This window comes from Acanthopagrus latus, chromosome 21, assembly GCF_904848185.1.
Source record: "Acanthopagrus latus isolate v.2019 chromosome 21, fAcaLat1.1, whole genome shotgun sequence".
Lineage (NCBI taxonomy): Eukaryota > Metazoa > Chordata > Actinopteri > Spariformes > Sparidae > Acanthopagrus > Acanthopagrus latus.
In genome coordinates, this window is record NC_051059.1 from 14,538,377 (window position 1) to 14,562,739 (window position 24,363).

The following is a 24,363-nucleotide window of genomic DNA, read 5'->3' on the forward strand; positions in this document are numbered from 1 at the left end:
ATGTAAGTATGTGTCTTATACCTACAAGCTGTTATTTTCAATTCAGAGAGGATTGAGGTGATGTTACTGAGTTTGGTAATTATCAAATGACTCCTTAGAGTCATCTTGTGATACCTTAAGGTGCCCCTTGCCACCAGATTGGGAACCGCAAAATGACCACGGTGAGGCAAGCGATTATGTTTTCTGCCACACGCTGGCTGATTCTTGTAGTAATTTCACATTAACAAGACCCAACTCTCTGAACGCCCAAGACGTCTTTTCACCCTCTTTTCATCCAGCTGAAATAAGGTTACAATATCAGCATGTCACAAAAAACATGATGATTTGTTCATCTGTATGTTGAATGAGAGATCTTATTGATTATGTGAAGTTATTTCGCTGGTCATACTGCACTTCTTGGCCTAATGTAGTCTCCTTGAAGAAGTAATTATAACACCTTTAGTATCTGATGTTAAATGTATTAAATATGGACCTGTATGGACCTTGAGTCTGAAAAAAAAGGTTATCTATCTATCTATCTATCTATCTATCTATCTATCTATCTATCTATCTATCTATCTATCTATCTATCTATCTATCTATTACATAAGTTGTGTGCTGCAAACAAGCCATTTCCAACATCGTAATGGACGCACATATATAGATTACTGTCAGATAAATAAAAGACATTGCGTTCTTTGTCGTGAAGTGCATGCTCAAATGCATAGGTGTAACTCGTGCTACCAGGACCATAGATATACATCGGTTTGGCGTATGTCATCGCAGGATTTTCAACAGAGACATTTTCCATGCTCTAAAATGTGCAAATCAGAACCTGCTCTGCATTTTGGAACCTGGCTAAGGAACCACATCTGAATACTCAGCTGAAAGCAGCTTTTGCTATTCTCAGTGAAATATGGTCTGAAAGTGAATTTATAGTCAACCTCTTCAAAAAGATGGTCAGCTTTTTAAAAAAACTTCTTTTAACGTCTTTTCGAAAAATGTAGGAGACAAACAAAGAGAAAAATGGCCTGACATGACTAGTATGATTGGAAGTGACACTACTGAGTCAGTCTTCATGACTCCTGTCTACTTGTGGTAATGTGATGGTGAATTCCCAGTAACAGTCACTTGTCTGGCCTCAGTGACAGCTGACACTGTAACGGTTTGCTTCTGAGGAGATTTCTTAAGACATGCGATAATAGGGATCTTACAGTCGTGCGCAACACTATTTAGTCATAATATACTTTGTATATGATTTGTATAAGAATAAGGGTGACCTTTGCCGGTAGTGTGGTCTCCTGCAGGCCCTGTGTTGGGGGTTTCTGTTGAACCGGACCTGCTGAGCCAGGTCAAGTCATCTTGGGCCCCCTGCACCCAAACACACAGTCCATCTTCAAAAGAACAGCCGCAGGCAGACAGAGCTGAGGAGAGGAATACAATTTCAGGATTAGACAAATTTCTACTCAAACATTCTCTCCTGCAGGTTTTAAGTAAATGATTTATGAAGTGCACCGCCATTATTCCGTTCCAAAACACTCATGTGTACAATTAATTACCTGGTGGTTGGTAGGATTTTTCACAGTTCAGGAAGGAGATATCATCCACAGCAACAGTGTGGCCTGCAGCGGTAGCATCTGTCGGAGTCACATTACTGATGCTGCTGAACCAAACCTAAGAATTGAAAGGATAACATTCATGATTTTGAAGGATCTGGTGAAGGATCATGAATACCAACACTACTGATATTCACACCACACACTCCCTCTCTGTTGTGACATGTATTTGCTTCACCTGTTTTTCACTATTATTTACTTTGTCCACCATTTGATAATAGTGCATCTTCCTCTTTCTTGTTGCCTTGTGAGCATGGGTGTGACAGTGATATAATAAATGTATTGTACATTTGAATACACACTGGGTTGCATATTAAAGCTTGCATCGATCGGATATGTTCAATAAAGTCACGACGTGCTTGAATAATTTGACATCATACTTAATGAATTGAGGATTTATTTCGACCAAACCAGAGGTGATTGTGGAGACAAAAGAAAAAACAGGATTGTTATGGTGAGTTTTGTTTCCGCTGATTTTGAGTGAAGTAGGTTTTAGGAGGAATTAACGAGTTAAACTCATCTTAGATTGGAAGAAGACAGAAATTTGAATTCAGAACTTGCATGGTTTTATTTTCTTCATAATAAAATTTACTTTTTTGACATTCTGTGAGTTTATTATGTTCATTTATTACACTAAAAGCTAAGAGCTTGTAAAATAAGGGGAAATAGTCACAGGCTTACATCTCCCAGCTGAGGCCTACAGAGCTATCTAGCATTGCCACTTGGGGTACAAAGTGGTATCAGGACACAGGACGTGCATTAGTATGCTAATTTAGACATGTCTGTAACACATTACATGGACATCTTTCATAGGTTGCTAATATCAGTTCATTTTTTAAATTTTACTTCTGGCCATATCCTACACAAGGCCCCTTTAATAGTTTTCTCTATTTGTCTGTATGTCCCTGTCACCAGGATTCAAATGTATTTGTCCAACTGCTCAGTACTCGACCAGGTACCTTGTAAGGCTGCTGGTGCAGGCCTACGGGCAGCTGCTCTGGGGTCCAGTGGGAGACAGTGTTGTGACTGCGTGACCACAGGATTGCTTCACTCCCCTCAGCTTGCTGCATAAGCACTCTGAGTGACCCAGCACTCTCTGCGCTGATGTGGAAGTGAAACCTGCGCTCAGGAAAGAAGGAAGGAAGAAGGGGAGAGTGTTGGATTGGGAAGAGAGTTGCACGGTAGAAAGACAGAGGAGACGTTGGGGAGCATTGAGCAATTCGTACTTTAAATATTCAACAAATATTTGACTGAGGTTGTGGATGATTATAAAGAGAAATTTAATGTCACTCACAGTATCTGGCAGTAGGGAGATGAAGGGGACAGCGGGGGACTCTGGAGCAGTGCTTCACTCCCTTTAGACCCCTGGCTGAAATTTACTCTCATGTAGTAGCCTGAGAACGAGGCAAAACATCACACATCAAAAACTCCTATTGCTGATCCAACTGCTGTGGGACGAGTGCAGTTAGGATGATTTCAGGGTCATTTAACATGTTAGCTCTTAAATTCTCATCACTAAACTCTCCACCTGTTTCCGTGGTGTGATCAGTGGGCGGCTCAGTGCCGTTACAGGCTTTCTGTCTCTGCCACCTGCTCTGTCCATCACTGATGTCAGTCCACTGGCACTGGCCGCTCTCAAATGTGCATGGGCCTGAAAGTTTAAGACGAGACATGAGCAATACTGCTGGGAAAGATGGGAGGTGAATGATGGTGCATGAATCACACGTTTCTGAGAAAAGCTTTTTGTGCAGCAGAGAAAATAAACACATGATCGGTCTCTCTGTCACTACTGAACGTGGAAGACTGCCCTACAATAACCTGTGCCATTTTGACACAATGGATTACAAAGGACATTAAAATTTGTCTCACACCACTGGATGACATAAAAAATTTAACATTATAAGAGATGTTTGTATGTGCTTCTACATGTGATTGGATGTGGTTTGTTGTGTCTTATGTATTCTATCTGTCTTATGACTTCTATCTATTCTACTGCTGCACTCAAGTCTGCCTCGCAAAATAGATTCTGATTACCTGAGTAAATAAAGGTTATGTAATTATAATTTAAAAAAATATATTTTCTGGAATATCTGTTTTGCTGTTTCTGTCTGTCCTACAATTAATATCTACGTTGAAATCAATATGCTGCAATGATATGAATGACAGTGCGCACATACCTCCACCTTTTAAATTCAATCAAGGCTGAACCAATACCAAATAAAACATTTAAATTTGCTGGATCCAGATTTTTATTTGGATTTGCATCAAATTATACTCAATTTGTCACAGATACCAGCCACGTAAATACGCTTGATTATTTCCATCAAGATCAATTGTTAACAAAATTTAACAAAAAACTAAGTCAAAAGCTCAGATGGAAAGCTCAGTGAAAGCTGATAAACTAGTTAGCTGTAGCACAACTGATTCATAGTAATGCTGATTAACTGATTTAACTGAGTGATATTTGTTCACGATAACAGCTGGAAGCAACTTCAGTTTTAGCTTAAGCCAGAGCGAGCTGAGGATCTCATGAGCCAGCTTTGACTTGTAACAGCTCTCTTGTGGTTTTAGCTGTCCAGCCTCTCTGTGACAAAAAGTGCACAACCCAGAGATTACACAACCAGACTGAGCCTACTGCAGTGCGGTTTTTATGTTTGTGTCTGTTTACTAGGAAGCCTATACGGCAAATCTGACATGTTCTCTCTCAGAAATTATGCACGTCAAACATTTTTTTTTTTTTACTTTGCAGGATAGAATAGCCAACACTGTATTTTTGTGTTTTAAACCCTAACATTTAATATACATGTTTCAGGCTTTTCAGACACATTCAGGCTAATCAGCACATCAACAGCTTAACACCAGAGCGATAAACCTCATTCTTAATCAATGATCACATGACTATGATTTGATATCATTTTGACCCTTGTGCTTCTTTTATCTCTTTTTATAAGTTTCCACCCTGCTTTACTTTCCATTAACCTGCTAATGAATCGACCATTTTTGATACAGTCAGTGTCACATGCAGCTCACCACAGTCATCCTCGTCCTCCCCCTCGGGGCAGTCTGGATGATAATCACACTTTAAGGCTGCCAGGATACACACTTTTTCAGCTGACCGCCAACAGAAAAACTCATTACCCTGCATCACCCAAAAAAAGATTATTTTCAACAGGTTTACAGAGGTTTTTTTTAATGAAAAAGTTTTTGTTTAACAGAACTGCTTTAAAGTTTGTCATGTAAGGTACCTGACAGGGGTTGGTTGGTGCAGTTGAGGTCGAGGGTATGGCTGGAGACGTGGGTGTGTTTGAGGATGTAGGTGGGGCGGAGGTGGAAGACGTGTCAGGAAGCTTGTTGTTGTCAGGGTCAAATACACACTCCTGGGAGAAAGAGATGTCGTCCACTGCAACGAGTCCTCTGGGACCATCGGTTCGCTCGTATCTGAAGACAATCTGAGGAAGAAAACAAAACTGCATTCAGACTTTGTTGCTAACTTAATAAAGATTTGATAAAATAATACATGAGAGTGTCGGAGTAAAGTGATTTCATCCCTCTCCATGACCATCGACGCTGTTTGATTTTTATGAGGCCAATTGGACACGCTTGTTGACAAACAATGGCTCATTTAGGTATCCAGCAAACATGGAGCAACATTAGCATTTATTTGGAGTCGTGTTTTCTGGCCACCTGACAAATCAAACATGTTCACTCTCCTTGAAGAAAGGGTTTGAACTCCACCAGCTCCTGAGGGAAATGTCAGACTCCTCTTTGTTTGCAGGCTAATTGCTAACTGTGTCTAACTGTTGTTCAGAGCTGAGCAGGTAGCATACAGCTAAACAACACTGATGAGAGTCACGAGAATGTAACACAACAACAAAGTGATGGGCTGTAAAACCAAAACAATTAGCTGAAAGATGCTAAAATGTTCTATTTGCAGAGCTTGGTGGTAATTTGCTGTGGATTTCTATATGAGCTACACCTTTAGCTTCCTTTTATCTATTCACTGTTATATGACAGTAAAAAAACCTTTGCTGGTTGCCTGAAGCATCATATTTGACACTGAATTAACTGTCTGCGTCTTCACTGACCTTGCTATTGTCTGAGGAGGAGAACGTGACCGCCGCTCTCTGCCAGCTGTAACTCTGCTGTGAGCTTTTCCTACACCATAAAACAACGTCGTCGATACCAGACTGTTGCGTCCTCAACTGGGCTGTCAGTGTGGCTGCAGCGTCCTCCAGGCTGAAGAAGAAGAACCTCACCTATACGGACACAGCAAAAGTTGTCACAGTGGAGCTACGTAAAGTGTCATGAACTGTTTACATGTAAGACTTGTTCATGGTGTACAACTCAGAGATGGGAATGGAGAATCAGCACACACACACACACACACACACACACACACACACACACACATAGTAGCAAGGTATCAGTGTATCAGTGTAATATATTGCAGCTGTTTTGACTAGTAAAGCTAACAATACACGATTAGCTAATCACATTCTATTTTAATTCTGTTTACACAGCATCCCAACTTTTTGCTGTTGTACGTCGCTTCAACAAAGTTTAAGCCGCTCATGTGGAGATTTAGGCACATATGCATACTCACAGTACAGTTTGAGCTGGGTAGTAAGGTCTTGGAAAGAATCTCTGACATCTGGCCCTTCTCAGTGAGGTGAGTCCCAGGGATGGCATAGTGGCCTGTATATTGAAACCAGACATTACAATGTGAAGTTAAAGTAGGACAGAAGAAGCAATCATTAAGCGAGTGAAGTTATTCAGAATCATCTCAGTGCCCGACAGCTCGGAGAGTCTTGATACCTGCAGCAGAGTTTTGAGTGTGATCCCTGTGAGGCCCGTGTTTGGGCCAGAAATCCTCTCCTGTGTGAGACATCCACTCAGCTCCAGGTGTGTCCACATCACTCTCCTCCCAGGAACACAGGCCGTATTCAAAGCTGCAGCGCTCCACGACACCTTGTTGCTCTACATTGTTGTAATTACAAGGTAAAAGGGAGCGAAAGGACATCAACCTTTTGAATGTGTACAGCTGCAATAAACAGCAATTAATCTGCTGCCTATTTTCTCAATTAATTGATTAATCCGTCAGTATATAAATCATTGTTTTCTAGAGCCCACTGTGGCGTCTTTATACATCGTAGGTTTCAACCGTCGGTCCAACACCTAATGTAAGACAAGCAAAAGCAGCAAATTCTTGTGTGAGCAGCTTGAAACAGTAGAGTTTTAAAACATTTTTGCATGAAGATTAATTGGAAAAGGCATGTTAATAGTTTCTGTATAGTTTTCTGTCCTTCAATTAATTGATTTACTGATGCAGCTCTTTGGATATGGTTCAGAAAAACTATGCAAACTTGCAGATAAATCCAAAGTGGGATCATATACTTGCATGATTTCATCAACATGTAGATCATATGATGACATAGAGACACAGTGGGAATGATAATAAAAGATATGGTGATTTTTTTTTTTTATAATTATATAATCTACTCTTATCAATTCAAATACACGTCTCTTACCCAATATCAAAATATCACAACGTGCTTAATGTCATGCCCTTTCCAAGGAAATTATGAAACGATGTTCAGGACAAGGGGAAGTACACAGTGAGCATCTGTGCAGTGTGCAGAGACTCATATGTATGAATGTGCTGTACCAGTGAATTCAGTATTACATATTTAAAGTTTAAAGTCATCTCACCACAGTTGTTCTCATCAGACCAGTCCCCACAGTCATCGCTGAAGTCACACACTTGATTTTGCGGCACACACGCGTTGTTGTTGCACACGAACATATTCTCTGGACACGAGGGCTGAGGCTCTGAGGAGGACGCCAAAAAGAAAAAAAAAATCATGACTGTAAAGCTTAAAAAAGGGACTAGGTGAGAAAGTGTGCAGGTGGAGCAGGTAGCCTACCAGGCAGAGTGCAGTTGCCAAATTCTATGTCATCGATGGCGATGTGTCCCGGCCTGTTGAATGTCCTGGAGGCTTCAAACAGGATGGTGAAGTCCTGAGGCATTCGACCAACCATTACCTCGCCATGATGCCACGAATCTTCATGGCTACCAGAGAGCCACCACAGTGTGCTGGTCCTGGAGCCCTCCTTTAATAGTACACTCAGGTCTTTAACATCTGTAACAGTTGAGAGAATTAAAGAGGCAGTTAATCCCAAAACACATATCTTTCCTCTGACCTGTAGTGATATTTTCCATCTAGATTGATTTGCATCTTATCTTGAGTAGCCAGGTCATGATTTCTGCAAAGAAACGTTACTATTAAGGTTTTCAACTGTATGTTTTTTGGCACCTTGTGCACCAAAAGCCAGGTGCCATCTGGTCAGACTAAATCCAAAGGTTGACAAATCCAGATGGATGAAAATCACTACAGGTAAATGTGTATTTTTGGTTTGGGGGAGAAATATGTCTTTAAAGATTGCTGCAAGAAACATACTGTCATATGAAGAGAGAAAAAAAACCCAGCTGATTTCAATTGTCAACACATACCTTCTCCATACATGTTGTAGTAAAAGTGTAGCGTGCAGGTGGCGCTGGCCTGTTTCATGGTGGGACTCTGCAGTGCAGCAGGGCTGATTTCTACTCCACTGAGAGAATTCACTGCCATGTACCAACCTGGAAGAATCAAATATGAACCCAGAGTATTATACTCTTATTCTTTCTCTGCACAGTCTAAACTGACATGGAGCGGAAGAATGGCGGCAATAGTATGAGTTTTCATGATGGCGGAGAACTGTTCTGCAGCTTATACATAACAAACCTCCGAAATGTTTAGCCTACATGGAGTTTAGTGTGCAAGTTTGGTGGCGAGGCACCATGAATCGCAGACTTCCCCTCTCTATTTAATGCCTGTTTCATAGTTTCAGGCAAAACAATAACTTATTGTGATGCTACATAAAAATTGCCCTATATCTTACAGACAAGACAAGAATTAAACAATAAATCACAGAAGAGGAGATTTCGTGTTCACCATAAAAGTTAAATCAAGGAGGCCAAAGCATGAACATAACAAGGACAGGGATAAAGAAACTGCGGCTAACACTACCCACATGTAGCACTGGTACCAAACATATAGTAAAAGGGGAAACAAGAAAAATCTCACTTCCATATGCAGCTGCTTTTTTCCTTGTAACAGACTTCTTAGTATGATACCCAGAACATCATTTTATGATCAGAAACATATGATGGAAATTTTTTCCATCTTTAGTGGGCAGGATAATTCATTCTATGAACAAAAGGAGTCCTTGTATAATGTATGCAGATGATGTTTAACACAAGCAGAGCATCAGCAATTTTGGCAGCTTAGTTGTTCAGACATTTAAAGGCCAGGGATTTTAAACTTTGCCTCCGACTTGTAATTGATCTCATGACAAAATTCCTCAAGCAACAGAATGCACCTCTTTCCAAATAATAAATAAACAATAAATCCATATGTTTTCTGAGTGTCATCATGGGCCACACTTCGAGGACCCATGCTCTATAGCCAGAGACAGAAAGTCTGTCCGAATGCAGACAACCCATCCAATTGTAAATACATGCAGATTGAGAGTGTGGCCTCACCCAGTTCAGTGCCCACTGTGTTGTCCACAGGTGGTCCTGTGTTCTCAGAAGCGTTCCTTCCTCTCATCCACTGACACTGGCCAACACTGATGTCTTCCCAACCGCATGTGCCGTTTTCAAAGGAACAACCCACAAATCGCAACCTTGTTTCATTTACTACAAGGGCAAAAAAAAGAAAAAAAAAAAGAAAAACATGTTTAAGTTACTACTTATCCAATTTGCTGCAAAAGCATGGCAGAAATAAACTAAAGATAAGCAAAACCAACACCACTACCTTGACAAAGACCTGGGGTGACAGTGATGTCATCAATAGCAATAAATCCTCTGTTGTTGGACTCTGCTTCGATCATCAGCTGAAAATTAAGTCCGAATCAGTGAATATTTTGAATAAAATATCCACTTTAACTCTCATTAATTGTATTTCTACCTCTGGGCCTGTTTTAATTTACCTGGAAAGGTTTGTTCCTCTCCACAGACTCAGAGAATCTGGTCCAGCTGCTTCCACTGCTGGTACTGTTGAACATCAGCTCCTGCTCTGATGGCCCTGAACGCAGGTACACCTTCAACGTGCCTGACTCACTGACAAAAAGACAAATGTCATGTTTTTTTCTGTGTTATATGTGAAAACAGCTCTAGTTATATTGGTTTAACCACAAAGCATTTGTGACATTTGCAAAATTACTTTTTTCCAGAAAATTGGAAGCATTTAGTTGTTTTTTTTCCAAATCATTTCAGAAGAAAAATCCTGGAAATGAGGTTGTAAATGTAGAGATGAGTTTATTTACTACTGCTTTCCTGGTTTCAGTTAGGCTGACACAAACACTGTATATGTATTACATGGATCCTATTTTCAGGTTCTTGATGGGTTCAAACCTAAGTTGATCTTGGGTCTTTTGTGCACAGCAGACCTTTGTAAAGAGTGAACTCTGCCACAGAAGATTCCTACTCTTGCACAAAGTGAAGCAGGTGATTCATGTCTAAATGACTTTTGTGCAAACTTCCTGAGGAAGTCGATGAGGAAACTAAACAGGACGAACAAGATAAACTGCATCCTCTGCATTGTCACATACTGAATGGTGTGATGTGGGCGGTGGTGTGAGATTTTCTTTTTGCTGACCTGCTGTCCATATGGTACCATAAGGTGAGGCAAGAGGTGGCGTCTTTTAGCTGGATCCACTCTGACAATACCTGTGCTACACTGCTGTTGTCCTGGTGCAGCGCTGAGCTCAACAAGAACCGACCTGAATGCAAAAACAAGAACAGAAATAAAACAAGGGACTTATTTTCAGTGCAAATCAGCTGATCTGTTGAAGCTTTTCAGTGATGCTAATTTTGGCTTCAAACTGAGTGCGGCAGGATCAATGCCAGCTACAACACACGAAACACGATAACTTATACTGATTTTGAACATTTAGCAGTTAAAAAGGTTTCTTTTGATAAACAAATATAAGGAATATAATGTTTGTGAGAGGAGGTAATATCAGCAACAGGACATAAGTCAGGGGTAAAAATGATTAGAGAAAGGGAGAATCAGGGAGAGTGTGAGAAAGAGGATGCTCATTCGCGCATCGAGCAGACAGACATTAGCGCTTGCAGTTGAGATTCTGGTCATTTGTAAGCTTGCGTCATATGAAATGGATGCAGACATTAAATGAAAGCATTAAGACAGAGACACCAAACGTGCACAGCTCACTGCACAGATCAAATGTAATTTGAATCTGAATCTAAGCGGCCTGCTGCTTTGTTTGTATTATAGCTGTTTTGATGTTGTCACCTCAACTCTTTAACTAACAGCGAGCTAGCCTCCGTTCAAAAAAGGACAGTGCAGGGAGTCAGCAGTTAACACGTCAAACCTCCATCATACAATAGAGCTCTACTACTCAAGCTTAAACCCCCTCAGCTCACAGAACACTATTTCAGACTGTAGACTATAAAGTTTATGTATCAAACACACCACATATAAGATGACTGGTTGTGACTGGCCCAAGGCAAACCAGGTCGACTGGAAATCTGAACTTTGTGTTGGCTCAGTCATATATCAGGTGAATATTCTCTCATATTATTTAAGGGTGTACCGTCTTGTGTCTCAGTGGTGTGGTCTGCCGGTGGACCCTGGAAGCCTCCATGAGCCACCACCCAGTCATGTCCATGATCTTTGGGGATGTTGACCCAGGTACACTGTCCAGACTCAAAGTCACAGGTGCCTGGAAGACTGCAGGCCCCATCCCTCACAGATATATCATCTAATTTCACTGACGAGTTAGTGCCTGGCACATGGACCGCTTTAAATGCCACCTGGTGAAGGACATGGACGTTAGCTCAGTTTAATGACTCACTGAAAAAAAAGGCGGTTTGACTGTCAGATAGTGTGAAGAAAGAAATCGGTGTAAAAACCAGCTTACGCGGAATTTTGCAGGGTAGGAGGCAGTGACCTCTGCAACCTCCCAGCCTAAAGAGGGCGTTCCTGATCTTAGCCAAAGTGCTTCATCCAGCTCCCCGTTCTGCAGCACATGCACGGAAAGGGTGTTGAATGGCCCTGCAGGTAACCAGTACCTGAACAAATACAACAGATACACAACCTTAAACTGTGTATCAGACAACAGTGTATAAATGTGTGTGATGGCAGCTCTGGACTCACCAGAAGCGTACACATGTCGCTGTAGCTGAGTGCAACTCAGGTGTGAGCAGCTGAGCTTCAGTCTGTGTAGAGTTTGATGTCCTCACAGTCATGTAGAAACCTACAGCGAGGACAGAGTTAGAGAATCACTGATGGTTTTTTGCTAATTATGCTCACTGTCAATTCCTCCTTCTTTCTTCCTTTTCATCTGATTCTTTCTGTAAATTGGCATTTCTTCCGCCTCACATCAATAGTGTACTATCAATAGCTAATAACTAATTAGCACTAACCAAGTGCAGCTGAGGCTGATGAGAAATGTCTTTGTTTTGCAGGGATTTGGTCATAATGTGTTGGACAAAATGTAAATTTTGACAAAGGATCACCAGCGTCTGTAGGAATTATATCTGTATATATCTGCAAATCACCTATGTTCTAGAGTTAGTTCTTGAGACACTTCACTTTGGACCAAAGTGTAAAGTTTAACTTATGACTTGCTATTCTTTCACATTTGAACTTTCATGTAATTTTGGTGTGACCGTTATTGCTCTGTACTCTACTCACCATTTTCGGTTCCATAGGTGTGATCCTCTTTATATTTTGTGCCTCTTTCTTGAATCCATCGACCGTCATGATCGACACTGTTTGTAAAGCCACAGTTGTCTGAATCAAACCCACACACATCTGAAACTGTGTGAAAAAGGGTTGTATAGTTGTAAAAATCCTTTGTATGTTTTGACCTTCTGTGAACACCAGGCAATTGTGGATCTGTGTTTACATACTCTGATCACTGCAAGCTCCCTCCCTCACTGTGATGTCATCAATGGCAATGAATCCTTTACTGTCTGTGTTTCTATGGCCGGTGAACATCATCTGTGGATGAATGGAGAATATGTACAGCATTTGATTTAAAGTTTTATTTTGAATTCAATGTTAAGTGTTTTACATAATCATATTTTCTTCTTTGTATATGTTTTGTTTGTATGAGACACCTCTGTTTATGTATTCCAACTTAATGAAACCAACAGGGATAATTAAACATGTGGGCAGATGAAATGGCCAATAACAGCTGCATTTCTATTGGATATTGGATTCATCAGCCAGTAAGTCAGACAATATCTGCAAGTGTGTGTGTGTGTGTGTGTGTGTGTGTGTGTGTGTGTGTGTGTGTGTGTGTGTGTGTGTATATATATATATATATATATAAAACAAATTTAAGGAAGGTTTGTTTATGTGTTGATGTCTGATTTTTCATCTGATTTTTTCAACTCTCAAATATTGGTGCCAGTCTTAAAAGCACTAGTTAGGCTTTAGAGCAAACATATAAATGTGGATGAGTTCAAATGTACCCGTTTAGTTTCGTTCATGTTGACGGTCACTTGTGCTTTAATCCACTCTGGATTCTGGGTCCCTCTGCGAGTCCAGACTAATACTTCAGAGGACTTCTAGAGCAAAGGAAGTCATTATAACTCAAAAGTAATGCTGTAACAGAGGGTTTCAAGTAGCACTAAGTGGTGCACGTACCGTCCCAACCAGCAGATCAAGGGTGGACACTGAAGGTCCGAGCATGTGGTACCAGAATCCGACACAGATTTGTGATGTTAGACTGGTGACAGGGACAGAGATGACTGCTCTCTCCTCGTCCTTAGATCCAGATCCATTCAACAGTAAGAAGGAACCTTCAGACAAATAAAACCATCACACACTTGACTCAAGTCATTTGATGCAAGTAATATTTTGTTGGGCGAGTCAAATCAAATTAAATCACAGGTTGATTCAAGTCAAGACAAGTCACCTATGAAGAGAAAAAAGGTATCACTAAATGTCTAACTAGGATATGATTGGGCTAATTTCTCTAACCTGTCCGTAAAGTACAACAATAAATGTAATTTGTATTAAGTTTATTATATTACAAATGCAATCAAACAAAAAACACAACTTACCAAGTGTATTCATTCTTCGTTTCTTTTCAAAAACAATGATTCAAATCAAGACAAGAGTCTTTAGTCTACAGTGACAAGTCAGGTCTCAAGCTCTTTAGTTCTTCACTATATATATTTTTAGATCAAGTTTATTTTCAGTGTCTGAAAATACTCCTGCTGTTAGTGCTTGTCTTGTCATCAATAGTCTTTACCTTGGATATTTCCAAGAGTATGATCATACTGAGGACCATCCCATGGCTCGTCCACATTAAGTCCGTTACTGAGAGTCCAGTTCAAGTTATCGCCAACTTCCTGGACCCAACTACACAGACCTGTTTTTAACAGAGTATAAATTAAAATCTTAAAATACAGTACTGTCAGATAGGTAATGGGATAATATACAACTCAAACTGCCTCAAGGAAAACCTTAACATCCACCAAACTATGGAGAGAGACAGTCATTTTTAGAGTCTGAATTAGGCTGCGGTAGCTAAAAACACCTCATAACTTGCTTTTGTTTAATCACTTATTGAGTACTGAAATATAAAAATGTTGACTGTATATGATTGTTTGAAAACACAGTTTTTTAAAACGAAAAAACAGCAAGTATGAGCCGTTTTGAGAAAAACACGTTTCATTATTTTTCACAGCTGCTCAAGAAGGTCTTTAGTGGCTTTGGTGAGGCACTTCAAAAATCAGTCATGATCTCATAAGCTAATCAACAAGTGCTGACTTGAAGGAATCAATTAAGGCTAAACTGACAATTCAAATTCTTTTTGAGCCCCTGTTTTCCCCCGTCACCTTGTTCAAAGGTGCAGTCCATGTCAGAAGGAGGAACAGCGGCGGTCGTGGTGGCAGGGTTTGGGGTGGTGGTTGGCATGATCTCATTACAAGACTCGTTCCTGATGATGTGGACATCATCCAGGGCAAAACTTCCTTCTGTTCTGCTGGGACAGCTGGCTCTTAAAATAATCTGATGAATGACAATAGCTGATTTAGAAGTGTGCAGTGATTTATGAAGGAGCAGTATTTATCAGGGTATATCACTATATGAAATGATACCTGGTGAGGTCCTGAGGCATTGTAGTCCACCCTCCCTTGGAGCCATGTATCATTCATATATCCGCTTGTATTCCACACAGGACGCAGTCCATCAGTCTCATTCACAAACACTGTCAGTGTAAGGCCTGAGGGCACTGAAAGCACCAAAACTCATCAAAAGACTGAACAAAGTGCTGATAGACAGGTTCTGAGGATGTTTCTCCTTCTCAGCAATCAAATCAGACACAAAGATGAGAATTACATGTCACATATATGATGCTTTGAACAAAAATTAGGCAGCAAACTACTATTTGCTATGTAAATATAATGTGAGTTCCTATCAGTCCTCCTCACTCCATCTGTTTTCAACAATCTGGCCTGGTAAGAAATCATATTTGTGTTCCAGCTCAACCGCTGACTAAAATATGTTTCTGAAAACATTTTGAAAAAAGATCTGCAGCGATCGAATCTTGACAATCTTCTCATGTTCTATTAATTGGTATCTTATCATTATTAACTTTGATGTTATGCGCTTTGCTAACCTTAATTATTCTATACATATATAATTCAGTGAACGTTTGTCAGTATGTTGTGTTTATGTTCAGTTGCTGTGGTGCTGCTAAGACAGAACATTTGCAAGTCAAAGGATGTCTAGACTTGTAGATCAAAGCAAAATATAGTTGAAAAGTGAACATTTTGGCGTCTTTGTTGCAGTTGGCTGCAGTTCTAACAACATTTATAGCAAATGATCATGTGTCATTATGAACATTAAAAGTAAAGTAGAATAAGTAAAGTAGATAGCATTATAAGATGAAGCAGATCGTAAACAGATGTCAGAAAAGCCAAATTCAAACAAGTTGTAACAATGATGACTGCTCATCATTTACTAACCATCTGATAACCATCCATTGGTATAGTGCCACATTTCCAGGCAAGCACGGTCTACTGCCTCCATGGTCTCACTTTCCAGCTGGGCAATTTTTTCTGTATCTGACCCTACGGGGAGGAAAATAGCAAAGTGGCCTATGGGGAGAAGAAAATAGACAAGATAATTATTTTCCATCAGTGCCTATTTTGTGGATTGCAAAATGCTTCACTTGTTATGATGCTGGTACTGAAAATATGTGTGCGGTGATGTACCTAAAGCAGAACCTGTGGAGTGGTCCCTCTGTGGAATAAAACGACCCGTGCCAGCTGAGATCCAGTCCCACTCCACTCCAGACTCTGCTGGAGGATTATTCACCCAACCACAGAAGTCTATTTCAAAGTCACAAAAACCTGCAAGGAATAACACAGACACGCATTATGCAACCATACATACATGTGCATATCTGGAACAACTGCTCACCCAGATGCACTTACACTAATTTTCATCTTTCATTCATTTTTTGTTTTTACTCTAAAATGTGAGGATTACAGCAATCACTGACCTGTCGGGGGACAGGCACCATTCAAGACAGTGAGGTCATCAATGGCGATATCTCTCTTCATTCCGTTCCCAACCACCGCCTCAAAAATCACCTGATGACAAGATTCATCTTGTAAGACATCCGGTTTTATTGCCAGGTACTGCAGGACTGAGGAAGTCGTATCAAAACTCCAAACTACAGGTGTTTGCTGAGCAAGCTGAGATGGATAGCAGCTATGTCTGACCCCTTCTGTTACACTGATATTGATTTGATGGAGCTACACCTACAGTTATGTATGCCGCTGCATGCAATCAACTGCAAAATATTCTATCTAAGGAGAAATATACAAAAAATATTTATATTGCACTTTTCAAAGCAGCGGGTACATAGCATAGACAGTCATGAGATTGAAGTTGAAGTTGTTTACAAACCACACAATGTTATGAAAGGAAAAGAAAACAGAAGTGATGATGCTTTTCAAAATAATGCACTGCTCTGTTAATATTCACCTACAATTATCTGATAACCAACTTACCTGATATGGGGTATCGGAACTGAGCGTCACTCTTCCATGCCTCCAGTGCTTCCCTTGATCTCCACTTCTGGTCCACAGCGGTGCAGAGTGCCTTTGGTTTTCAGCGGTTTGAAGGTAAACACTGAGTTCCCCAACTTCATTTCCCTCCATGTAGTACCAGAACATCAGGCATTCCTTGTCAGGAGGAGTGGGTTCCATCACCGCAGTCACCACTGCAACTCTGGACCCCATGGGATGACTCCACAGCTGGGCACTCAGATAGTAACCTACACATAAAGTGCAGTTATGTGCATGCTAGCTATCTTGTGAGAGCGTGTGTTTGTATATGGAAGTTTGTAAGCTGTGTTTCAATAGTGCTGAATCATACAAAGGATCACCAATTTAAAGACAACCTCATTCCCAGTCATTCTGGTGTCTTTGTTCAAACAAACACCTAAAGTCAACATGAGACAAATCCATATGCTGATGACTACGTGATTTATCTAGCTGCAAAAGAAGCAAACTTCACAGCAGATTAGCCCGCTTGCACACCTTGCTCTGTCCCCAGCGTGTGATCTGTGGCTGGTCCTGAGGAGTTGGCTGGTTGGGACGCCCCTGTGATCCGGTTCCAGGTGAAGTTTGCAGATGGTAGAGGCTTCATACCACAGAGGGAGCCCTGAAAGGTGCACTCTCTCTCGGCCGGGCAAGAGCCAGTCAGACTGCTGGACACCTGTATGTTATCAAAGGCTATGCTGCCTTTATTTCCACCCACCACGGCTTCTATAATAAACTAGAGAGCAAAGTGAATTATTTATCATTTCATGCTACTGTTTCAAAATGGCTGTGGAATTTGCTGAGAAAAAAAACCAAAATCTATTGGGAGTGCATTGAAGCTTACTTGTTTCATGTTCACAAAGTTATAGTACAGTATTAGTTAGAATTTGTGTTTGAAGTCACATCTTCTAACTAGTCTCGATAACTGCTCTTGTTTTTACAGGAAATAACATGTCTTGGAATTTTATATGATCCACTAAAAACCCTCTATCTTATGATTAGTAGAAGAATATACACAATAAACAGCAATGAGAATACCTGTATTGGTTTGTCACTGTTGAAGGTAAGATCCGCAAATCTCCATTTGTTTCCCTGGGTGCCGCTTCTCATCCACATAACCACCTCATCTTCACCAGGATGTTTTGAAATAAACTTCAATGAACCTGAAAACACGAGAATATCAACAGTGCTTGCGAATTTGAGGGATATATGTACAATATAGAAAAAAAAGGTAGCTAGATAAAAATGGAATTTGGGATCTTTAAAAGTCTTTTAATGTCGCTGTTTTCTGTGTCTACTTTAGAATTCTATTGCGTCAGTAAGTGTAGTTAATGACGGTGAGGTACGTACCAATGCTGCTGCCAAATATGTGGTACAAGAAGCTCACACAAATGACTTGACCTGCAGGTTGAGGCAAGCTGATGAGTCTTGCTGTTGATGAGATATTCAGGCTGGATGCAGCATTGATGAGCATGTAGTGGCCTGCAGAGGACGAAAAAGAGAATAAAAATGTCTTTTTTTCTTTCTTTCTTTTTTAAACAATCAATTACAAATAAGAACACCAAGATCAATGGAAGAAAATGCATTTTTATGTTATGTACAGTCTTCTTTGTCTTAAAAGCGATGCATTTTCAATGAATCTGGCTAAGACATAGATCAACATATTGCATTCAGACAACCAAAGCAAATCAGAGTTATTCACCTGAATGTTTTTGTCAGGTCACTGTCCTTATGGCAGTGTAAGAAAAAAATCACACACTGTATACAAGATCAAACATTTCGTATTAGAATATTCTGCATAAAGCAGACTGTAAGAATAAATAAATATTTTTTTTCTATTTGATGTGGTCATAGTTTTCATGAATTTAATGGATGGTTGTATGTTTAAATGTAGCTGTAATATCATAATAATTAGTTGTCATGATGCTCATTTTGCACACTCTTTGCCTTTATATTGTATACATTAAATTGTCATGTCATCTTCTATTACCACTTTATCCCTTTTTCAAGGGTGCAGGGGTTGTTACTGGAGCCAATCCCAGCTGTTTCTGGGCGAAGGCAGGGTACACCCTGAACAAGTCGCCAGCTCATTGCAGAGCCCTCACTGATGGCAACTGCAATCAGGAGCAATTTGGGGCTCAGTATCTTGCTCAAAGACACTTCGACATGCAGCTCAGGGAGAGCCCGGGGGAGCCGGGATTTGAACCGGTCTTCCGATGACTAGCCGACCTGCTCTACCCACTGAGCTACAGCTGCCCCTGTACGTTATATTGAGTATATATAGAGTTAATTTGAACTATTTATAGACATTATTCTTTGCTGCATTAATATTTGCTGCTTTGTCTAATCTACTTTTTTCATCTTTTCTTTAACATATCTTTATCTTATGTCGACATATTTTATTGTGTTGATCTCAGGAAGATTGGCAACTGCTTTGACAGAAGCCGATGAGCAGCCAGTGAAATAAAATAAAAAACAACAACAGGCAGATGTCATGTCTCATTTGGATGTAAAACAACATGTAAGTGCTGCTGAGGTGTTTACAAGGCTGGGTAACCAACCTAACAGGTAAAGCAGGCAACTGCCCTTGACCTGTAGTGGACCCAAAAGCTACAAGTTTAACATGCAGCAATTACGTTAGTGGTTATTTACTACTAATAAAAATAATTGTGCTTACATGTGATATTCCAGTAAAAAAAGGGGGTTAATCATGATGCCTCAACATAATTTCTTAAACAACATTCACCTTCCCCAGCTGGGCCATCATCATATCTATCATTCCTTTCCCACAAAAGGCTGGCAGTATAGTCAGGGTACCATGAACAGGTGTCAGTTTCAAAATCACATGAGAGTTGGTGCGACCCTGCTGGGACCTCTCCCTCTTCGCAGTACTCAAAGCTGATATCGTCCACCATGACGTCCTTTTCTGTTAACAATTCTTGATCAAATGACAACCGCAGCTGTGGAAAGAGAAGTGCATTACTCTGTTTGTTCTGAAATCAATATTCAAACTCATTTAGGTTATTCTTACCCTCAAATGAGCTAAAACAAGACGAAAGAAGTAGAGCTTTGCTTAAAAATACAACCAGAGGGCCCTCACTGACAACCCAGTGACCAACACTTTTACACCGATCAGCCACAACATTAAAACCTGCAACATTTTATAGTGTGCAGGTTTCTGTAGTTTCTCCAAAACAGCTCTGACACATTACGGCAGAGACCTTTGTGGACGTCCTGTGGTGCCTGACACTGACAAGGCACTGCCATTGAGGCGTGGAGGTTTTTTACATGGTATGAATTGGTGTCTAGGGTGGGGTGTGCATGCCAAGTAGCAAGGTTCTCCAGGAGAACATTGTATTGTAACGAGATGAACAATGTTAGTCACTTTGCCTGTCAGTGGTTTTAATGTTGTGACTGTTCAGCGTATAACGTTGGCTGTGAGTTATGCATTGGGGCTGGGCCAATTAGCAATGTCATCGCACTGGCCCCTGACAATCAAAACATGGGTATTTAAATGGCGCCAGTCATGGAAACCCAAGTTGCATGGATAACTTTGTCGCATTGGTATTCAGTTACTTAGCATGTTCACGGCTGACTCTGTTTCAAGCTTCTGAGGCCAAACACAGCTAAGGTACAAACTTGTGGTGCAGAGATGAAGACGCTTTTAAACCAGCACTGAGATGTATGGTGGTGGTAACAGGAGACAGTTTTTCTCTGCTGGGTGAGACAGTTGGAGGTTGTGGACTACAGGAAACCCGGTCCACCTCACACAGACACATCTTTGTCTTACGTCTTTCCCTTTGGGCCCCCTGTGCCTCGCCGTCCGAAAGACCTCAACTCAGAGTAAATAGTGTTGGATCACTACTGAATGGCTGGGCACGGCCTTGAAGCACAGTTTCACTGACCTTGTATCCTCCTGGCCGATTACCAATGAAGGCGGTAGCATTATTCCAAACATCTGTGTTACTGTCAGATACGGGCATCAACTCCTCCTCAGTGTTGCCTCTGACCATTGTTAGTTTAAAAGATGATGACAATTTTGAGCCTTCATCATAAATATAGTACCAGAAGCTGAAACAGATGGACAGTCAAATCATAAAAACAGGAAATGGCTTGCATATTTTATGTGAAAGATTTGAGACTGCTTCTCGTGAAGGCATTCGAAGGCATTGTCAGTCAAGATTATGTCCAACTATATCATATGTCTTTAAAAAAAATCTTGTTGAAAAAGTTGTTTTTGGTACTTGATCTGACATCCCAGAGATGCCATCTTGTCAACAGAATACTCCAGTGTAGCCGTTGGAAACATAACACCTTCTTGTTTGCCATCTACATGCATGACATATCCTGTATCCAACACACAGATATCAAATAATGAGATTACTATCGCATGAAAGGTCTTGTTATCTAATCAAGTATTTTTATCACACATGTGAAAAGCCAACAGTTCCGTTTTAAATTTATCATTAACAAAGCCATGACACAAGTGGAACGTGACAGGAAGTTAATGTTTACCTGATGGACTTCCTGTGGTATGATCCACTCCAGGGACTGAGGTAATGTTTGCCATTTGCCGTCTCCAGCGGTAGGAGGTGTCGCTGGTGTCGTTCCATCCACAGGAGTGATGCTCAAAGGTACATAAACCTTGAAAAGGAAGAGGAAGAGTAAGAAATTGAGTCACAATGTATAAAAAGTCACAGATTTTGTGAAATAAATGTAATACAGTGGCATATAACTTCACAAAAGCTACATTCAAAATGCTATGTTGGTAAGTGTCTGAACAGTGGTGACATTTAGTAAAGAAAAAGATAAACTAGCACACCCCAAATCCCCTGGTCGATGCCATTTTTACAGTCTGTCTTCAAATCAGAGATGAGTGCAGCAGGAAGACATTCTCCCGACATACATTCAAGCTCCTCATCAGGGCGAGAGGACACGGTGACCAACAACACTGTAAAGAGAGTTTTATTACAAAGAGATAAGAAGAACAGAACCTGAAGGAAAAACGTGATCACACCTTCGATTTACATCATGACAGTCTTTCATTTTCACTACTCCAACATCTTGAAGCTTTCAGATATCAAACACACGGTAGATCTTTCACAGTGACATATATGGATTCCAAAGACCACTGACACTGCATAAGCTGTCACTTTGCAGTGTATGTCAGTGACAACTCTGATGAATTCTCCCCCTTATCTTTGCACCGTTTTTAACTAGTCGGCACACAGTATAAAGTACACATCTTATAAACAGTGATATGTAATACCTCACCTGACAGCAGAACAAGTACTTGCTTCATGTCTGCAGAAAAAGGAAACAAGGTCAGAAATTCCAAGGAAGATCCTTAAAGCATGATAGCTATCCTGGTAAAACCTCTGATTAACAGAATGTGCCTCTAATATTGGAGTCAAACCTTTAGTACAACAATTGTGCTAAAGATGCAAGTCCTTATCAGTAATCCTTAGCTTAAAGTCCAGCTTGTCCTTAGTGAACTGCATCACATTTCCGCTGCACTTCTTTATGGCCATCATTGCATTCCTCACATGCAAAACTTGAGAAAACAGAGCTCTGGTTTACAAGAGCTACTTACTGTTTTCCCTGTAAATGCTCCAGATGACAGTATGAATCCAGATCTGTGCAAAACTCATAATAAAGTGAATATTATTTAATGGTGTATGGAGTGGCATCAGTTTGGATCCTTTCATGCAAATTCAAACCTATGCCATTGGCTAAATGTATCGTATGACTTCACCACAAATATGTAAGGTTTATAAGCTCTCCTTACTGTGATAAAATGAAATAAGGTTGTTTACCCTGCGAAGTTGTGTGTTTGGTAATGACCAAGCTTTACTGGATCTTATCTGACTTTCCAACTCAAAAAACAGCAACTCTTGGAAGGAGCTTGGAAACTGAATCAGTTAGAGTAGCTTCTTCTTGAATAGCAATGTCACACTAAAGAGAGATTTAAATATGATATAGAGATAACAATACAAAATGCAAGTGAGTAAAAATAAAATGTCTCAGTAATAAATATAAAACAACTAAAAAAATGTATATGTGACAAGTACAAGCTCCTGGATAATACAGCTAACAACAAAGGTTGTTAAACTACTTTCTTGCCCTTCTAACAAGCCCACCTGTTCTCTGCAGGGGATATAAACTGACAGTCACAGGTGTCATCACACCTGTAAGGTTTGCAGGCCTTGGGCCAATAAAAGTGTCGATGACATCATCTACCGAACAGCGAGCTATCAAAAAGCCTGAGCAAAGGTTTATGTATCTCCAGGAAATCATGGTTTCCAACAAGTTTATGGCACACACACACACACACACACGCACACACACACACACACACACACACACAAATAAACATGACTGATTGGCTCACAGTCGATAAGTCAATGGCTGTGCTCCGTTTGCCAAGTCACTTGTATAGGCAAATGTATAGGCAAAGGTGCGGAAACTAAGCTAAAGGGAGGCTGAAGATTTGACACTAAATCACATCAGTTCATAATCAGACGGCAGCAGGTAGAGATGTTGTAGTAAAGCGTTAACAGAAACATTGCAGTGCTGTTTTAATTTGGATTCTCTCACCTCACCACCAAATAGCACTCTTCGGCCACTTGGTCAGTGGTCATTTAGGTGAGTTTGCTTCGCCTGGAAGTGCTCAGCTTAATGTGACAACCCTATGTTTGCCACTGAGTATGCAGTACTTTGATGTTTCTCAAGCTTGAGTAGAGCTATTTTCTACCCCTTAGCATTGGTCAGTTGCTGATTTGGGTTGAAATTTGGTTATATGATGGTCTGTTGAGGTCTTGGGTGTCCAACTGGTGTTTTTGTACATTTTTAACAGCATTGTGAAGTTTTAGGGAAGAAAGAGGAAAAAGGGGATAGTGCAATTACGACATATTAACACATTTCTTTCACCAAAATTATAACTAGGCCAAACTGAGCGTAGATTGTAACAAGTTGGGAGATAAACATATGCAACAATAATTGTCAAAGCTGCACAGAAACTACACACAAGTATAAAACTGCACTAGTCCCACAAGTCGCACTTAAGGCTTTTTTAAATCGGTGAAGTCACATAGGTTCATATTTCAGCACAGCCCTCTCCAAAAAGGAGAATAACCAAAGAGGAAGTGAAAACACAAAATGCTATGATAGATGTTAAGGAAGAGTTGGAGAACAAACCTCAACATCTGAATGCCTCTGCACAGGATATCGTGTTGCTACACTCAGGATGCACAAAATTTTCTCTTCATCAGCAACAGTGAAATATCACTCTGCTCCAATAACCTCACAAGAAATCCTGTGCCTCCTTACGGCTATCATAGCACTTCTAGAGTGAATATTATCACTGGGATATTGTTTTATAGCATCTGAATTCATATAACCATGCACTGGTGCGCTTTTGCTGACTAGCCTATTGCTGATTACTTAGTTGCCAAATGATTGCTTACAAGGGCGTGTGGTGCGACTTATGAAAGGCCAATAGTGTGGTGGAGTGTATAGTTCAATGATTCCAGGAAACTAAAGTGTAACTAGCATGAAGGAGTGTGTGTGCCTTGTCACATGTATGGATTCGAAATGGTGGACTGCGTGATTGTGTCTCACAATTTAGAAACT

General features: G+C 40.5%; 1 protein-coding gene across 1 annotated transcript in view; it reads right to left on the reverse strand.

Annotated features, from left to right (window-relative positions):
• The window catches only part of si:ch211-106h4.4 (MAM and LDL-receptor class A domain-containing protein 1), a 31,054-nt gene extending 7,103 nt beyond the window's left edge, over positions 1 to 23,951 (reverse strand). The window contains exons 1-42 of the mRNA XM_037083319.1: positions 23,929 to 23,951; positions 22,325 to 22,332; positions 22,006 to 22,035; positions 21,554 to 21,682; positions 21,247 to 21,375; positions 20,976 to 21,078; positions 20,637 to 20,802; positions 19,478 to 19,691; positions 18,082 to 18,213; positions 17,770 to 17,894; positions 17,230 to 17,467; positions 16,699 to 16,964; positions 16,185 to 16,275; positions 15,895 to 16,032; positions 15,646 to 15,777; positions 14,776 to 14,909; positions 14,515 to 14,686; positions 13,926 to 14,045; positions 13,316 to 13,470; positions 13,141 to 13,236; positions 12,574 to 12,664; positions 12,356 to 12,481; positions 11,816 to 11,915; positions 11,580 to 11,730; positions 11,253 to 11,472; positions 10,295 to 10,418; positions 9,627 to 9,756; positions 9,452 to 9,530; positions 9,178 to 9,333; positions 8,107 to 8,232; positions 7,520 to 7,735; positions 7,305 to 7,424; positions 6,411 to 6,572; positions 6,199 to 6,290; positions 5,681 to 5,851; positions 4,841 to 5,044; positions 4,626 to 4,734; positions 3,124 to 3,246; positions 2,890 to 2,989; positions 2,555 to 2,714; positions 1,539 to 1,653; positions 1,260 to 1,403 (exon numbers count right to left, since the gene is read on the reverse strand). Coding sequence (XP_036939214.1) covers positions 1,260 to 1,403; positions 1,539 to 1,653; positions 2,555 to 2,714; positions 2,890 to 2,989; positions 3,124 to 3,246; positions 4,626 to 4,734; positions 4,841 to 5,044; positions 5,681 to 5,851; positions 6,199 to 6,290; positions 6,411 to 6,572; positions 7,305 to 7,424; positions 7,520 to 7,735; positions 8,107 to 8,232; positions 9,178 to 9,333; positions 9,452 to 9,530; positions 9,627 to 9,756; positions 10,295 to 10,418; positions 11,253 to 11,472; positions 11,580 to 11,730; positions 11,816 to 11,915; positions 12,356 to 12,481; positions 12,574 to 12,664; positions 13,141 to 13,236; positions 13,316 to 13,470; positions 13,926 to 14,045; positions 14,515 to 14,686; positions 14,776 to 14,909; positions 15,646 to 15,777; positions 15,895 to 16,032; positions 16,185 to 16,275; positions 16,699 to 16,964; positions 17,230 to 17,467; positions 17,770 to 17,894; positions 18,082 to 18,213; positions 19,478 to 19,691; positions 20,637 to 20,802; positions 20,976 to 21,078; positions 21,247 to 21,375; positions 21,554 to 21,682; positions 22,006 to 22,035; positions 22,325 to 22,332; positions 23,929 to 23,936 — 5,605 coding nt within the window. The 5' untranslated portion in view covers positions 23,937 to 23,951. The remainder of the gene's footprint in view (positions 1 to 1,259; positions 1,404 to 1,538; positions 1,654 to 2,554; positions 2,715 to 2,889; positions 2,990 to 3,123; positions 3,247 to 4,625; positions 4,735 to 4,840; positions 5,045 to 5,680; positions 5,852 to 6,198; positions 6,291 to 6,410; positions 6,573 to 7,304; positions 7,425 to 7,519; positions 7,736 to 8,106; positions 8,233 to 9,177; positions 9,334 to 9,451; positions 9,531 to 9,626; positions 9,757 to 10,294; positions 10,419 to 11,252; positions 11,473 to 11,579; positions 11,731 to 11,815; positions 11,916 to 12,355; positions 12,482 to 12,573; positions 12,665 to 13,140; positions 13,237 to 13,315; positions 13,471 to 13,925; positions 14,046 to 14,514; positions 14,687 to 14,775; positions 14,910 to 15,645; positions 15,778 to 15,894; positions 16,033 to 16,184; positions 16,276 to 16,698; positions 16,965 to 17,229; positions 17,468 to 17,769; positions 17,895 to 18,081; positions 18,214 to 19,477; positions 19,692 to 20,636; positions 20,803 to 20,975; positions 21,079 to 21,246; positions 21,376 to 21,553; positions 21,683 to 22,005; positions 22,036 to 22,324; positions 22,333 to 23,928) is intronic.
• Between the last annotated feature and the right edge of the window lie 412 nt (positions 23,952 to 24,363).